The sequence below is a fragment of the Alexandromys fortis genome, unplaced genomic scaffold (genome assembly GCF_014885135.2).
Source record: "Alexandromys fortis isolate MF-2015 unplaced genomic scaffold, M_Fortis_MF-2015_v1.1 scaffold_16, whole genome shotgun sequence".
Lineage (NCBI taxonomy): Eukaryota > Metazoa > Chordata > Mammalia > Rodentia > Cricetidae > Alexandromys > Alexandromys fortis.
In genome coordinates, this window is record NW_026067893.1 from 13999152 (window position 1) to 14017007 (window position 17856).

Here is a 17856-nt window from a genome sequence, read left to right on the forward strand (position 1 = left end):
AGATCCATTTCAGAGGTCGGCTCTGTTCCACTGGTTTATACATCAAATATATGGCCACAGTGTCTTTTTATAAGATGTGTTGTTTTTGTATTTGTGACTGTTTTGCCTGCCTGCATGTATGTATGTGTGCACTGCATGTGTACAGTACCCATGGAGGGAGGTCAGAAGAATCAAAGCTTGAGTTCCACATGGTTATGACACACCACATGGGTACTGGGACTCAGACTTTCTGCAAGAGCTAGTGTTCTTACCCACTGAGCCATCCTGCCACACTGTCCACACTGTCTTGATTGTTTAGGTCTACAGTAGATTTTGAAATGGAATAATGGGGGGCTGGAGAGATGGCTCAGAGGTTAAGAGCATTGTTGCCTGCTCTTCCAAAGGTCCTGAGTTCAATTCCCAGCAACCACATGGTGGCTCACAACCATCTGTAATGGGGTCTGGTGCCCTCCTCTGGCCATCAGGCATATACACAGACAGAATACTGTATACATAACAAATAAAAAAAAGAAATGGAATAATGGAAGTCTTCTATATTTATTCTTATTAAAAATTGATTTTAAGGGACTAGATAGATGGCTTAGCAGCTAAGAGCACTGACAGCTCTTCCAGAGGTCCTGAGTTCAGTTCTCAGCAACCACATGGTGACTCCCAGCCATCTGTAATGGGAGTGCAGGAGTGAGTGCACGCAGACAGAGCACTCATATACATAAAATACATAAATAAATAAATTTATTTTAATATTCTAAATTTTTTGAGTTTACATATAAAGCAAAAAATGAATTTCTGTTTAAAAATTAAAAAGGGCTGCTGGCTGGGCAGTGGTGGCACAAGCCTTTAGTCCCAGAGGCGGGGGATCTCTGAGTTTGAGGCCAGCCTGGTCTACAGAGAGCTAGTTACAGGACAGTCAGGGCTGTTACACAGAGAAATGCTTTCTTAAAACACCCCCCCCCCAATAAAAGAAGGCTGCTGAGATTGTGATTGGAGTTGCGTTAACTCCATAAGGGAGGTTTTAGGAAGCATTGATACCTTAATATATTCTTTAAGATGTAGCTCAATGATAGAGCGTGTACAAGGGCTGAGGCTCAGTACTCGGCACCCAGCGTGTAGTAATGATGATACTGTCTGTAAATCTGTGAGTGTGTCTTAGGTCGTCTAGGTTTTATCTGTGTATTTACCACTTAGTGTGCTGTTTTCACCTGCTTGTTCTCTTTCTCCCATGATTCTTACCTTTATGTTATATAAGTGGTATTTTGAATTTCACTTGTTTTTGTTCTTTTGAGACAGGGTCTCTTTGTGTTGTGTAGTTGTGGATGTCCTATAACTTGCTGTTTAGACCAGACTAGCCTCAAACTCACAGAGATCTGCCTCCTACGTGCTGAGATTGAGATGCTCAGCTAGAGAAGAACAAGCTCTAAACTGAACTGTCTATGCAGCCTTGGGGGAGGAAATAGATGTGTGTTTGTGTGTGTGTGTGTGTGTGTGTGTGTAAATTTTGAGACAAGGTCATGATTATTTGTTCCAGGCTGACTTTGAACTCACAATCTTCTTGCTGAATCTTTTGAGTGCTAGGATTACAGGTGTTTGCCAACATGTGCAGCCTGTTTTTAGTTTTTTTAGTGTAACCTGGATGGACTTGATTTTTTTTTTTTTTTTTTTGGTTTTTCGAGACAGGGTTTCTCTGTAGTTTTGGAGCCTGTCCTGGAACTCCCTTTGTAGACCAGGCTGGCCTCGAACTCACATTTATTTTTATTTTTTGTTTTGTTTTGTTTGTTTGTTTTTGTGAGGAGGAAGACCAAATCCACAATTGGTTCAGTTAAAGCAAGCTGTATTTTGGGATGCACTCGAGACTGGCCATTCTGGCTGCCTCTCCTAAATCAGGATTTTAGAGAGCAGTCCCTGCTGGCCTCTTGAAGTCCCTTTTATGGGAGAGATAAAGTATTACAAGGGTGAGAGAGTTGGCTGTTATACATTGTTAGAAAGGAACAATGAAAGGGAAGGAAAAGGGTAAGGATATATGTAATGCCCACGTTACTCTCTATGGTAGAGCTCGGGTGACACTGTACCATTTGCAAGCTGGGCAAGGGCCTGGAGATTCAAAGAACACACAGGAGATGTGGTTTTTTTTTTTTTTTTTTTTTTTTTTGAGAGGAGATAAGCCAAATGCCTATTTTGTTGTTTTAAAGGTCTCACGCTTGCCTTGAATTTGTTGCTGTTCTGCTTCAGCCTCTCAAGTGCTGGAATCAGAGGAGTAACCACCATAGCTGACATTTGTTCTGTTCTTTAAAGTCCTTAGAACTGCAGGGCTCTCAGTCATCTGCATATGAATGATATAGTTTTGCTTCTTTCTTTCAAATTTGTATGCATCTAATTTCCTTTTCTTTTCTTACTGCACTGGACAGAACGTCTAGAGCAGCTGAAGTGTCAGAAGAGACTCCTTGTCAAATACCAAGGAGAAAATGTTTCTTCGGTCTTTCATTGTTAAGTAATAATGTGCTGTAGGGCAGGTCTGTCCAGTCCTGTCCCTGCATCACCGCCCTGTCATCTTTGCCTTGGATCCTTTATTGAAATGGGGTTTTACTGCTTAGCATAGGCTGGCTGTGAACTTGTTATATAGCCCAGCTGGCCTTAAACTCCTAGTCTTCTTGCCTCTCGATCTTAGTATTGTCAAAGTGTTTTGTCTTGTTTTGAGACAGAGTCTCACTGTGTAGCCCTAGTTGGTCTGGAACTCACAGAAATCTGTCTGCCTCTGCCTCCTAAGTACTAGAATTAAAGGCGTACACCATGACCTCCCAGCTCTTCAACTTGAGTTTTATCCAGCATCCATTGTTGGTTTGTTTATGTGGTTTTGTGGGTTTTAATGTTTTCTTTCTTTCTTTCTTTCTTTCTTTCTTTCTTTCTTTCTTTCTTTCTTTCTTTCTTTCTTTCCTTCTTTCTGTCTGTCTGTCTGTCTGTCTGCCTGCCTGTCTTCTCCTTCTTCTCCATCTTCTCCTCCTCCTCCTCTTCCTTCTCCTTCTTTTTTTTTTTTATTTAAGACAGGGTTTCTCTGTAGCCCTGGTTGTCTTGAAACTCACTCTGTTACCTGGCCTCAAACTCACAGAGATCACTTCCATGGTGTGGGATGCCCTTCTGTATGCTGTGAATATGCTTTATTACCTTTGGTTAGTAAAGAAGCTGATTTGGCCAATAGCCAGACAGAATAGAGACAGGCAAGAAATTCAGGCAAAGATAAGGGGAAAAGGGGGCATAGTTAGAAAGTTGCCAGCAGCCACCAGAGAAGCAAGATGTCAGGTAGCAAGCCACAAACCTCATGATAAAATATAGAATAATAGAAATGGGTTAATTAAAATTATAAGAGCTAGTTAATAATAAGCCTGAGCTAATAAGCAGAACAGTTTGTAATTAATATTAAGCCTCAGAGTGGTTGGTCATCTGGGAATTGACAGGCGGGAGAGAAACTTCCAGTTATAGTTCCCGAATGCTGGAATTAAAGGTGTGCACTATCATCACCTGGCATCTTGGTGCTTTTGAAAGGTATTATTCTGTATGGTCTTGAATTCATGGTGATTCTCCTGTCTTAGACACCTAAATTCCAAGAATGCAGGTGTGGGTTACTGCACCAAATTTAGCTGTAGGTTTTCATAGATATCCTTGCTCAAACTAAGGAAGGGCCTTTCTATAACATTGCTGCCGAAAGGTTTTAGCAATGTGTTTGCTTTTGGAAACAAGGCCTCCTATGTAGCCCAGATTTGTGGCCCTCAGCCTTCCAAGCTCTGGGATTATAGACGTACACAATACCCACCCAACTGGGATGCTGGATGCTCATAACTTTGTGTCTAGTGAGATGAACACGTAGATTTTCCCCTTCTGAGATGAAGCTCTGGATCACGATACACTATCCATTTTATTATGTTGTTCTTTTATGTGTGCTGGTGTTTTCCCTGAATGTATGCCTGTGCTGTGCCTACAGTGGCCAGAAGAGGGCATCAGACCCCATGAGCCTGGAGTTAAATTGTGAGTGCTAGGTGTTGGGCCTAGGTCCTCTGGAAGATCAGCCCTGAATCTTAACTGCTGAGTCATCTCTCCAGCCCCATAGTTCAGTTTCTGTAATAGATTTAGATATAGTCTGTTTTTTTCTACTTCGTTGTTTTTTAAATTACATTTATGTCTTTTGTGTGTGTACATGTATGTATATGCATGGTACACATGTGGAGGTTTGAGGACAACTTGCTAGAGTCAGTTCTCTCCTTTACCATGTGCTTCCTTGTAGTCTGACTTTTCTTGTCAGCTTTCTTGGCTGGCCAGCTCCCAATAATGACATAGAGACTTACTCATTATGAAAACTTGGCCTTTATCGTAGGCTTGTCTCCAGCTAGCTCTTATAATTTAAATCAACCTGCTTCTATTACCTACATTCTACCCAGTGGCTTTTTACTTCCCCTCTGTACTGTATGTCCATTGGTTGGTGTCTCCTGCACACACAGATGCCTTCTCTCTTTCTCTCTCTGCCCAGAAGTCCTGCCTTTCTCTCCTAGCTATTGGCTGTTCAGCTTTTTATTACGCCAATCACAGCAACACATCTTCACACAGTATATGAATATCCGCAACAGTTCCCAGAGGTGACACTCGTGTGTCAGGCGTGGAGGAAAGCACTGTACCTGCTGAGCCATCCTGCCCCGCCTGGGGTTTTCTCCTTTATGGTTGTAACGGTTTTATTAATTTCTCAGCGAGGGTCTTGTGTCCTCCAGAGTGGCCTGGAACCCCTGTGTAGCTGAGGATGGTGTTGATCCTCCTGCTCATAGGCATGTGCCATACAGCAGGTTTAATTTGAGAAAGTTGTTCATATGCATTGTTAAATTTATTGCTATATCGGGCAGTGGTGGTGCATGCCTTTAATCCCAGCGCTTGGGAGGCAGAGGCAGGCGGATCTCTGTGAGTTTGAGGACAGCCTGGCTAGGGCTACACAGAGAAACCCTGTCTCGAAAAACCAAAAACAATAAACCAGAATTTATTGACATAGTTGGTTGCCATATTCTTTTTCTCTGATATGCCTGTAGGGTTTAAATGCTGTCCTCTCATTTATGACATGAGTAAAGTGCACCTTTTCTCTTTTGTTTCTTATCAGTCTGGCTAGAAGTTTATAAATTTTATTAATCTTGTCAGTAAATCAGCTTCTTGTCTCACTGATTTTTCTGCTGTTTTCTATTGTATCAATTTATAAGGTTGTCTTCCTCCGTTTTGGATTAATTTTCTTTTCTTTTTCACTTGAGTTAGAAACTGGTTATCAAGGTTTAGATCATGTTTATTTTCTTAATTTATTTTATGTGCATTGGTATTCTGCCTGCATGTTTGTCTTTGTGAAGATGTCAGGTCCCCTGAAACTGGAGTTACAGACAGTCGTGAGCTGCCATGTGGGTACTGGGAATTCAACTCTGGTCCTCTGGAAGAGCAGTCAGTGCTTTTTAACCCCTGAGCCTTCTGTCCAGCCCCCTAGATCATGTTCATTTTCTAACACTGAGATTGAGTGATCTAAGTTTTCCTCGTGGTTAACAACATCCCATAAATTCTGATGTTCTGTTTTCATTTTCATTCAGTTCAAAAATATTTTCTCATATCTCTTGTGACATTTAGAAATGTGTCATTTTATTTCTATTATTTGATGATTTTCCAGATATATTTGTTAGTAATGTCTTATTTAATTCCCTGGTGGTCAAAAAAAGTTTGGTGTGATTCCAGTTCTTTTAATGTATTGTGATTTGGCTTATGATCGAGCATATGTCTGTCTTGTCGAATGCTCTGTGTGCCCTTGAGAAGAATGTATTCTGCCGTTGTTGAGTAGACTTTTCTATAAATACCCTTGAGGGCAAGTGGGTTGGAAGTCTTGTAGTCGCTGCTGGTTTGTCTCCTCGTCCCATCAGCTATGGGCTCTGCAACCCTAACTGCCTGTCCTCGTTTGCTTCCTTCAGTCTGTCAAGTTTTCAAAGCTCTGTTATTATTTGCACATACATTCAGGACTCTATGTCTCCTTCATCATGGGATTTGACTCTCTGAGCCTGGTATTGTTCTTTTTACATGTGCTTATTTGGGTGAAGGGTGTGCCGTGTACTACAGCCTGTGGGTGAAGGTCAGAGAACAACTTGGGGAGCTGGCTCTCTTTCTTCAACAGGTGAATCCCAGAGATGGAGCTCAGGTTGTCAGGTTTGGTGGCAGTACCTTTCCCCTCTGAGACATCATCCCAGTCCTGCTGGCTTTCTTACGGGTGTTGGGCTTTGTTCAAGAAGGCAGATGAATTGTTTGTAGATCACGGTGATCCTCTGAATCTTCTCTTAATCCTCAGAAGTAGATAGACTTCATAATGTAGTGCTGCCATCAAGAGTGGAACTGCAGCCAGTGGTGGCGCACGCCTTTAATCCCAGCACTCGGGAGGCAGAGGCAGAATCTCTGTGAGTTCGAGGCCAGCCTGGTCTACAGAGCAAACTCCAGGATAACCAAAGCTACATAGAGGGAAAAAAAATAAAGAGTGCAGCTGCCTGGTATTTGTTTGTTTCGTTTTTCAAGACGGTTTCTCTATATAGCTTTGGCTGTCCTGGAACTTGGTTGTAGACCAGGATGGCCTCACACTCAGAGATCTGCCTGTCCTGCTTCCTGAATGCTGGGATCAAAGGCGTGTGCTACTACTGCCCAATACCTGGTGCTGATTTTGAATATCGGGTAAACAGTACTCTGTTGTGGTTGGGGTTGAAATTCAGATATTGCTCTGTCCTGTGCACTCTGAGAACTGTTCAGTTTGAGGTCCCACCTCCCTTGTCTGGCTGACCTACATACACACAGTGTGGATTTTTATTTTTACAATTTTTTTCTTTTCTTTCCTTTTTTTTTTTTTTTTTTGAGACAGGGTTTCTCTGGGTAATAGCCCTAGACGTTCTGGAACTAGTTCTTGTAGACCAGGCTGGCCTCAAACTCACCGAGACCTTCCTGTCTCTGCCTCCTGGGGGCTGGGATTAAAGGCGTGCACCACTACCCAGCACATTCACATACTTTTAAAGAGAGGGTGAGAGAGACAGACACTACACACACACAGAGAGAGAGAGAGAGAGACAGAGAGAGAGAGAGAGAGAGAGAGAGACAGACAGACAGACAGACAGACAGACAGACAGACAGACAGACACAGACAGACAGCGCACCGCACAGTCCCTGCGTAATTAGTCTCCTCTAGATACTAGTTAGACCTGGAACTCACGAATCTCCTTGTTTGTTCTTGTCCTTTGAGGTGCAAATCCTTTAGTTGTTCTATGTAAACAAATGCTAAAAATAGCTCAGCAAGTATTTGAACCCAGCTGCTCAAAGATCACCACGTGTGTCTGCTTAGCTTGTTGGCACAGTCGCCTAATGAGTGCTCTGCACAACTGAGCGGCATTTATGCTGTGGAAATTGGCCCTAACTAGCACACCTCAGTAGGACATTGCAGAATGGGCTGGATCTGATCTGAGAAGTGTAATGTATAGTTTGCATATGTATGGAGTAAAGAGACATTCTCTCCCCTTCTTTTCATCCTTTGCTCATTCTCTGTGTATGAAAATCTGCCCTTCAGATTGTCCCTGATGGGAGCTTCAGCTGGCAGTTCGAGTCAGACTTGTTCAAGTGAGTGCCCTTTCCTGAAGCTGCTGTTTTAGGGTGCTGCCATGCTAGAGTGTCGCACTCTGAATCATCTGTCCCAATGCTATAAAGTAGAAGGGGCGGTGCTGAAGAGAGAAGGGAGCGGGACACTGCAGGGTCAGCAGATAGAGACTCTTGCCACTGAGGCTAATGGCTGGAGTTTGGTCCCTAGGACTCAAACAAGTCACCCTCTGACCTCTACGTGTCACGGCAGGTAAGCCCCTTTGTTTCCCCTGCCTTCAAAGGTGTGCAGCCAGGCACAGTGTTACATGACTGTGATTTCAGCGGAATATGAAGGCATCAGGAGTTCAAAGACAGCCTCACCCGGAGTTCGAGGCCACTCAAAGCCATTCCAGGTGTTGTGCAGCAGCTGCTCAACCTCATGGCCATGCATTGTTTCCCACCTGACCCTGCTGAGCTCCACATGTGTTTGGTTTCCCACTTTTCTTGTTGGCTCCATGAGGCGGACTTGCTCTGAGGCTGTAGAAGCCTATCTATCAGTGCTGAGAACAGTGCCCAGTGTGAGGTGTCGGGGACAATTCTAATCTTACCATGTGACCCTAATGAGAGATTCCTTTCCTTTTTAGTTGAGCCTGTGTTACTAAATTAATTCTGCAAGCTTGTTGAGTGTTTACTGTTCCTTGGGCTCTGTTAGGCAGTGTGAGGAAGCCACACCGTAACTGGTACTCTTCGGATTGTAACACATCCACTCACGGCAATTTCCAGTGAGGAAATTAATGGTAGCAGTCACGCGTGTGTCGCCCCAAGAGAGGCCCTGCCAACAAATCTCTCCTTGGGAAACCTGTGAAGTAGAGGTGTCTTCGTGGGGAGGTTGTTTATGAATGGGCTGGAAGGGAACTTCGGGCCCTAAAAAAATAGCCATAGGTTCAAGCAGGTGAAAGAAACAGTAGGAACAGTTCCAGTTACTAAGCACTGGTGTGTCAGCACAGTGCTGATGAAGTATTGTTACCACATGATAAGAAAGCTGGACCAAGTGTGGTAGTGTGTGCCTTTGACTCCAGCAGCCAGGCAGCTTCTGTGTTTGAGGCCAGTTTGATCTACATAGTAAGCTCCAGGCCAGGGATGTCTCCGAAACAAAGGAAACGAGAAAACTGGCATGCACACCCTACAGCACCCTGTGAGGGTCAGAGCACAGCTTTGAGGAGTTGCTTTTACCCTGAGTAGACGCTGGCCCTTTGAACCGTGTTCTCGTGTTCTAAACTGCAGCTCTACTTTCCCAGGCACGGCTGTTGACTGAAACTTTTTTTTTTCAGTACCCATGAGCAGCTAGACCCATTAGCCAGAGTCTCACTCATACAATGCCTTTTCAGCGCTCAAATAGCCTTAACCTGCCCTGTATTTGGAACCTTAAATGTGAATTCTGGGGAAAGAATCGTCATTTGCTTTCTCTTATCAGAATCTCCCTTACAAACTGTCCAGCCCCTGGCTACCGTTTAACTGTAAGGAAGGCACTGAATTCTTAGGCTGGTGACATGGCAGATGCGAATGCATGCTGCATCTGGAGGAAGAGATCCTTCCCCACTGGGAGACGTGACCAGTGAGGAGTCCTTGAGAGAGACTAGGGAAGATGAAGCTTATGTTCCTCTTCAAGCTCTTGCTAGAGCTGACAAGCATCTCAATCCTGGAATGTATCCAGAGGAAGAATTTCGGCAATGTCAGGCAATCTTTGAGAAAAATCTCTTAGCTAGTGAGTGAACGTCTACCGGAGTGTGAACCTGTAAAGCAGCCCCAGTGTGAACCACACACTGGGGGTAGGGGGGACGACATGGCCGGACAGTGGATCCTCTGAAAAGCCTCCCCACTTTAATTCCCTTTTAACTTCATCTATTCCACAGCATCCTGAGCTGATGTCTTTGTAGGATTAAGGACTGACAGATGTTAGATCAGAACTGTGAGGAAGCCGATCACATGATGCTGGTCTGTGAGAACAGACTCTGACCTTGAGACGTGTCCGGCTTGGTGCCAAATCCTCCTAACTCCTGTCCCAGGCCGACGAGCAAAGGGTTGACTGAGGCCTAAAAACCAACCAAAGCTTAAAGACTCTTGAATCTCCAGCTTCTACTGTCCAGAATACCAGCCCTAGTCACTTTTTGTCTGTAACTCATTAAGGGTGGTCTCCCAAGTTTCTCTGCTTTTGAGACAAGGTCTTCTCTCGTAGGCCAGGCTGGCCTGGAATTCTATAGATAGGTGAGGGTGGCCCTGAATTCCTGATCCTCCTGTCTCTACCTAAGTAAGTATACTACATTTGCAAGTATGTGTCCCCATACCCAGGTTTAGCGCGGCCAGCACCGCACATCTGGGTTCTAAGGCAGTGAAAACACAGGACAGCCAGGGCTACACAGAGAAACCCTGTCTTAGAAAACAAAGAAGTGAAAACACAGAAAACCACAGCCTTCACTGTGCAGAGCCAGGCATCTATGGGCCTATCTGCTCAACTTTTCTTTCACAGAACCTGTACCCCTTGCACTATGAGGTTTAGCAGCCTTGGCAGCAGGTTCTCGGATTCTGACTTCTGGCCCACGGTCTGGCTTGCGTTTGCGTTGCACGGGAGAATCCAGTGTCCGCAGCAGGATAGTCACTGGCAGCTGGGTGATGCGTGAGGCCTTACTCCTGACCTTTGTTAGGGTTATCTGGGGACAGCAAAAACATCCCGAAGCCTCTTGTCTCCAGAAAGTTTTCCCTATAAAATTAGTAACTGTTTATTTGCCATTCGCTGTGTGCCAGATACTGGGGAGCCACTGTCTCGTGTCACTTCACACCAGCTGACGAGGTCACAGGTATGCAAACCGAGGCCAAAAGACCAGAAACTCATAATGACTTTAGATAGTTAATTGGTGCTTAATGTGGAGCCAAAATGCAGATCTGTGACCTCGACGTCCATGTTCCTATTGACTTTGCTGTTTGCTCACGCCATTGTCTCTGGACACGAGGACCAAGTGGTTAGGTCCCCCTCCTCACCCATCCTGCCTAGGTTGCTTTCTCTTGGCTTTTTTGAGGCAGTGTTTTCAAGCAAATTGGCCATGAGGCCTTTAAAACTGAGGCCTTTTGTCTGCCACATCTTCCACAGAATCTAAACATCCCTTTGTGGTAGAGAATCACTGAGACTATAGTACCTTTGGGAGGATTTAAAATAGCTACTCCCAACGCCTGGCTAGCTCAGTCGGCAGAGCATGAGACTCCAAATAGGTTCTTCCTGTGAAAGGAGCTGCTCTTGAGCCCCAGGGCTCTCGCCGTGGCTGTGTAGTCATTTGGTATGGCGATGTTTCTATCGACCACAGGAGCAAGGTGCTCAACACCTTTATTGCTGGGTCATTTTAGAAAGGAGATTCAAGTTACATTTCCTGGCCAGGAGGGGAGACTCAAAGGTGACAGGTGTTGGGGCTGAGGAAAGGACTCAGAGCAGGTGCTTGCTCTGCAAGCATGAAGAACAAAGCTCAAGTTCTGTACATTTACTTAAAAAAAACAGGCATAGCCAGGTGATGGTGGTGGTGCATGCTTTAATCCCAGCACTTGGGAGGCAGTGGCAGGCAGATCTTAGTGTGTTCAAGGCCAGCCTGGTCTACAGGGTTTACAGAGCTAGTTTCAGGCAGGACAAGTTCCAAAGCTACACAGACAAACCCTGTTTCTAAAAAAGAAAAGAAAAGAAAGAGAAAAAGAAAAAAACAAACAAAAAATCCAGTCATGGCTCTATGTACACCTGTAACCCCAGTGCTGTGAAGGGCAGACAGGATGCTCACTGTGACACAAGCCACCAGCCAAACGCCAGGTTCAGAGACCTCAAGGAGATAAAGCTCAATGTGATAGAGTCGAGCGCCTGATACCGTCTTCAGCCTGCACGCATGCACACATGCACACACACAGGTTTGTGTTCCCCCCTACATAACACCTGTGTATCTACCACATACACTCACACATACAGTCGATGTCAGCTGCTATCTGAATGCCTGTACCGAGAGTGCTGGAGTCATTATTAATAAGACAGTGCTACCATCGTTATTAATAAGAGCTTCAGTTACTCTCAAAGCTTTCGGTGTCCTGGCTGCATGGGGTCATCATGGTTTGTGAGGATGCCTTAGAAAACATGACTAGTGGGTAGTTTTCCTACTCTGAGCTACTGTGGACTGAATTGTAGGTATGGATCTAGGAAGCCTCAACCCCAGCCAGCAGCTGATGAAAAAAAAGTGGCCTGTGTTTAGAAAAGAGGCTAGTTATATTTATGTGGTGTTGTTCCGAGCCAGGGTCTCACTGTGTGACCCGAGCTGGCGCAGAGCTCACTAGGGAGACACTGGCCTCAGATTCACAGAGGTATGCATCTCTTTCTGCCTCCCTAGTGCTAGGAGTAAAAGTGAGTACCTTTGCACTTAGCTGGGATAGTTTAAAAGGGAGTCTGAGCTCAGCCTGGTGACACAGGCCTGTAATCCCAGCTGCTCAGGTGTCTGAGGCAGGGGATTGCAAGCCAAGGTCTGAGGTACAGAGCTCTCCAGAGAAGGAACTCAGTCTAGGAGGGGCCACTGGGGTCGGCAGGAAGCCAGATGCAGAGGTTGCATGAGCACCACCTTTGCCGTGACCTAGGTCAGTAGTGAGGCTTGAATAAATGTCTTCTCTACAGCATGCGAGAGTCCCTGAGTGTGCCCAGCCCAGACCTGGGCAGAGAGCGTCTCTGTCTTCTTCCATCAAAAGAACAGTAGTGGCGCAGGGCAGCAGAGCCTGCTGATCTGACAGCGAGAGGAGCACAGCCAGGTGATCCTGAGAGCTGCCGAGGCTGAGGCTCTGGGGTCCAGTCATCTCTTCCTCCTGTGCTGCAATTGTTTTTAGCAACTGGCTTTAGTGTGATTTTGTCATTTGGTACCTGACTCCCCTCAGGGAAGACTACCCAAGGTGTTAGATTATAGGCACTGCTGAGACCGCGCAGCTTGTAGGATTTAGGAATGCATGAATTACTCTGTTTCACCTGGTTCTTAGGAACTGGCACCGTCTTGGAGGAATTTTGCCCTTTTTTGGCCTTGAGTCAAGACCCTGGCTAGCTGTTTAGCTATGAAAGCTGCCCACAAGCATGAGAGGACTAGTGTGCCTGCCATTGCTGGTCCCAGTCCCCATGCTTATGGAGCTGGAAGCAGAGCAGACAGCCTACCCTGTACAGGGACACTGGTGGAGTGGTTTGGAGAAAGAAGCGTCAGGCCTTTGCCTTTGCTGCCTTTTCCCGTGAAGCCCAGGACACAGCCCCGCTCATCGTCTCCAATTCTTCGTCTCCTCGGGAACTTGGGCAGAAAGGAGCATTTGCTCCCAAGTAAGGTTAACTTTGGTCTGGAAAGGAAAACAGCCCAGAGGTGACCTTCTGTCCCAGGGGCCAGCCTTGGTCCATAGTGTGTCTGACCCCGACTGGTCCCTTTGCCTCCTGCCTTCTCTCAGGCCAATGCCCTCACACTTCCCCTCCCAGTTCCCTGAGAGCAAGGTTTTCCTTGATGTCATGGTCTTCCTGCACGCAGGTTACCAGAGTGCGCAACACTTTTCTCCCCACTCCTTTTTTTTTTTAAAGATTTCTTTATTTATTATGTATACAACATTCTGCCTCAATGTATGACCGCACGCCAAAGGAGGGCGCCAGATCTCAGTACAGATGGTTGTGAGCCACCATGTGGTTGCTGGGAATTGAACTCAGGACCTTTGGAAGAGCAGCCAATGCTCTTAACCTCTGAGCCATCTCTCCAGCCCTCCCCACTCCTTCTTTCCTGCTAACTTGGTCTAGTGCCTCTGCTTCCACCTGCCCCTGCCCTGCCCTTTGCCTGAATCAGTGTCTCAGGAACTGCTTGCCTGGGGTTCCTTTTTTTATTAATATTAAGCTCAGATATCCAGGATTCCCAAGGTCAGCTGAATTTTGAATCTTCACCCCACAGAGAGTCAGGAGGTGAGACAGGAAGATGAAATTGTAGTTCAAACTGAGCTCTGTAGTGAGTTCCAGGCTGGCCTAGACTATATAACAAGACCTTGTCTCAAAAAAAAAAAAAAAAGTCAGGGGCTGGAGAGATGGCTCAGTAGTTAAGAGCACTGGCTGCTCTTCCAGAGGACCTAAATTCAATCCCAGCACCCACATGGCAACTCACAACTGTCTGTAATTCCAGTTCTAGGGGATCCGACACCTTCACACAGACCATACATGCAGGCAAAACACATAAGAAAAATCCACATAAAATAAAGTTAAATAAAATTTAAAATGTCAGAGCAGCATTGTTGAGGAGAGAGATACCCTGTTCCCCATCAGAATAACAGTTGCAGCGTATTCTTGAGTGTCCACTGTACCTCAATGCTTGGATGCCCGAAAGTTTGTTCCAAGAGATGGATATGAAGGCCGGGTTGGCACTGTGGGATGAAAACAAGTGGCAGATGGTGCTGAGGAACATCCCAGGACTGAAGAAATGTGGTTTCCAGAAAGGGAGAAGCAGTAAGCCATGGGCAGAAAGCTCTGCTCGGCACCCAGGACAGCCTGGCTAGAGGACGCGGGGGCTGAGAGTGCATGGTGGTGTCAGGGACACTGGTGACCATACCCAGGGCACACAGCCTTGGTGTCCATGCTGGGCTGCTCAGAAAAGGTAGGGGATGGAAAAGATTCAAAAGTGGTCCCAGAAGCTGGGCAGGGCGGCGCATGCCTATAACCTCAGCACTTGGGAGGCAGTGGTCAGAGGCTGAAGAATTCAAGTCCAGCCTCAACTACACGAGATACATTTCTTTCTCAAAAAGGAAACAGTATGGGAGAAGATCTCATAAACCAGAAGGATTGCTCCCTACCATCCTGCCTCCTTGCTCTATATAAACATTCTTGCCAGGGACTGAGACCCTGTTTGGCCCTTCACTTTCTTCAGGTACTAGAGGTGGTTCGAGCCAACTATGACACACTCACACTGAAGCTACAAGATGGCCTGGACCAGTATGAGCGCTACTCCGAGCAACATAAGGAAGCTGCCTTCTTCAAAGAGCTGGTGAGTGCCCATCCCCAGCTCCACCTGTGTCTCTGGGGCAGGGAGGAGTTCTGGACACTGGGATCTGCTCTATATCTAGGGTATGACTGCAGCCTGCTAGATAATAAAATTAGAGGGTCTGCATGTAACTTCTCCTCCAAAGCATTTTGGAATGAGGCAGTGAGAGGCAGATACTCCAGGGCAGCCTTACCCACCTCGTCTGCAGCCACAGGGAACACCTTACACAGCTGCAGCTGGGCCTGAGGTCTGGCATGTGTTGGCCAGTGCCAGCCATGATGTTTTACCCTGTTCCTGTCCTTAGAGCAATTCATGAGAGCAACTGGTCCTTCTGCAGTCACTCCTTCCTCACTCCCTAGCTGGTGTTGGCCTGAGAGTCCCCGTCCACAGCTCCACTCCCGGTGTCCCCGGCCCCTTCCAGCAGAGCTCCAAGCTGACCTCTCCCTTTTCCCTTCCTGTTCTGTACTCAGAGCTGCTAAGAAAAGTCCTGCTTCCCTGCCGCTCCGCTGCCTGCTTGGTTGACACAGACCCTGGCAGTGGCTGACATTACACGAAGGCTCTAAACCCACTTGCCAGGCTTGCACCAGCGAAGCTTTCAGTTAACGCACCGAGTCTGTGCATGGTGCTGATGCCAGATCGTGACAGCCCAGCTCTAACTGGGACGTGAAACACCTCAGGATTTTTCTGTGGCGAGTTAGTTGTGAACAAGAAAGCCGTCGTGACCGGGCAGTGGTGGCACACACCTTTAATCCCAGCACTTGGGAGGCAGAGGCAGGTGGATCTCTGTGAGTTTGAGGCCAGCCTGGTCTACAGAGAGAGTTCCAGGACAGGCCCCAAAGCTATAGAGAAACCTTGTCTCAAAACTGCCCCCCCCAAAGCCATTGTGTAAAGAGAGTAGGAACAGTGTTTGTAACGAGGTGAATGTGGTCTTTACATTAGTGTGGGGACCACTGGGCACCGGCAGCAAATAGAGACTGTCTTTAGGTTATGGAAAGGGTTAAAAAGCAGGCTTAGAGTCTCTCTCTCAATACAGTATCTCACCATATAGTCTTGACTGGCCTGGGGCTTGCAGTGGTCCTCCTGCCTCAGCCTCCCGAGTGCCGGGATCACAGGCAGGCGCCGTCCTTTGAGGCCTTTGGCACTTTCCCTCACTCCTGGCTGCACCTCTGGCACAGGGGAGGAGTTAGGAGCTAAAGAGCTGGCTTTGCCTGTGATGGCCCTGCTGCCGCCCCGTCCTCTGCTTCCTGCCTCATGACTCCACTTCCTTTCTTAGAGCTAAGCAGAAATGAAAGAAATGCCCCCTGGCCTCTGGGGACTAAGGCAAACAGCACATTCTTCCCCTCCCTGGTTGGTTTGTTCCTCACAAAAGTACAGACATATTTCCATGGACAAGCTAAATTCCTCATGAAGCCAGCTAGAGTTGGGAGAAAGACACAGATCTTTCTCCTGGCCGCACAGAGCCTCGGACAGTGCCCTCTGCTGTTTGTAATGGACTGTTCTCTCTGCCTCTGCCCTTCCACCTTCCCAGGTTCGATCCATTAGTACCAACGTCCGGAGGAACCTGGCCTTCCATACACTCAGCCAGGAAGCCCTCCTGAAGGAGTTTTCTACCATCTCCTGAGACTGTGCTGCCTAAGAGCCACTGACTGCCCCTACCCATGAGGCTCCTGGGCTGGAGGGCAAGCACAGGGAGTGGGGACTGCCTTCAAGGTTGGAGAGAAGCAGAGACAGCGAGAGTCTTCAGTGAGCTTGGACAGCTGGGGCAGCCCAGGGTGATCTTATTTGGGGAGAAATGGGCGGGCAACAGAAAAGGCATGCAGAAATGCGGGGCTTCTGGGCTGCATTCACGGGGTGCTGCCTCATGACTCCAGCTGGGGTTCCAGGTTCTGGCTTCTGATTGATTATTCAGGTGCTGGTGGAGCAGGCCTCAGCTGATGCCAACACTCTGAGGGCCAGCGGCTGGTTTTGGCTATGACGCCACATCCTGTTCCCTATTTGGACCTGGAGCTGAGCGAGGCCTCTGCCCCTGCTGCAGTGTGTCCAGTCCTCTGCCCAAGCATAGAGTAGGTCAGGGGTGGCACCTTTTTTCTGTTTTCTAAATTCAAACTTGATGCCTCAGAGAAACTGGAGATTGGAATCTGCCTGGTGCTGTGCTCCGACCTCCACTTTCTGGATTTGGCTTTGGCACCAGGAGCACCTGTTCACTTTTCCTTGCCTTCCAACCGTTGACTCATCAGCACAATAGGCCCACAACTTTAGCCTTTCGTTTCCAGTCTGTTTTAAACTGTCTTAAAAGAGTGTGTGTGAAATAAACATTGACAGGTTTTCTGCAGCCCTCAAGGTGCCTACTTTGCTGGTTCCCTTTCCAGCAGCTCCCCCTCCCCACCACCCTCTCCAATGGGAGCCTAGAGATGAGCTCCCTCCACGTGCTCCACCCCCTCACCCTGCTGTTGTTTACGTTCTGCCTGCCTAAGAATTTCCTCTAGGGAGGAGTCTGTTCCTGCCGTGGTCTGGTGCTGGGAGGGAGAGAACCTGTCTGGGTTAGGGAGTTTAGGGAGCAGGTGCTGGAACAGGCTAGGTGAGCCTCCATCTTGTCTAGCCATATTCTAGCTGGGTCTTGGGCACATCCCACCTTCATGAAGTTGGCCTGTGGCTTCTTTCTCAATAGTCTCCGTGGAAGCCCTGCAGGGCCTTTTCCTTCCCCACAGCAACTGCAGGAATAACCACTGCTCTGAGGTAGTTTTGTAGACGGCAGGAGGTTCAGAGGGAGGCTGAGTGCCTGCGCATTTAGCGTCTCTCTTGGGGATACTTGCCCTCCCTGGGAGCCAGAGTTCTGTTTGAGCAGAAGTGTGCTAGTTCTAGAGAATTCAGCAACAGACTGACATGCATAGATGTAGGCTGGGTCATCTCTGATCATTGGTCACTGGATGGATAACTTGACCTGAGGTTTCTAGTGTTTTCCATGGTGATAAACCCCAGAGCAGCTGGATCTGGAGCTGGTGGCAAATCAAAGCTATTAAAAATGGATTTGTGTGGTACAGTCTCTTTAGTGTCTTTTTCCCCTTCATCTCTTAAATTGATCCAGGTGTTGATCTGTGTGCAAAAAAGGGACCTTTCCTTAAGACTTGCCCTCTCTGAGTCTCCTGGACCTGACAGAGGCCGGCTGTGTTCAGACAACTATGGACTTCCCCTTCCCCTGTAGAGGAAC

The 17856-nt window shown here is 47.1% G+C and overlaps 1 protein-coding gene across 1 annotated transcript in view; it reads left to right on the forward strand.

Annotated features, from left to right (window-relative positions):
* Armh3 (armadillo like helical domain containing 3) overlaps positions 1–17670 on the forward strand; it is a 190533-nt gene extending 172863 nt beyond the window's left edge. The window contains exons 23-24 of the mRNA XM_050146060.1: positions 14535–14651; positions 16177–17670. Coding sequence (XP_050002017.1) covers positions 14535–14651; positions 16177–16269 — 210 coding nt within the window. The 3' untranslated portion in view covers positions 16270–17670. The remainder of the gene's footprint in view (positions 1–14534; positions 14652–16176) is intronic.
* Positions 17671–17856: the final 186 nt, after the last annotated feature.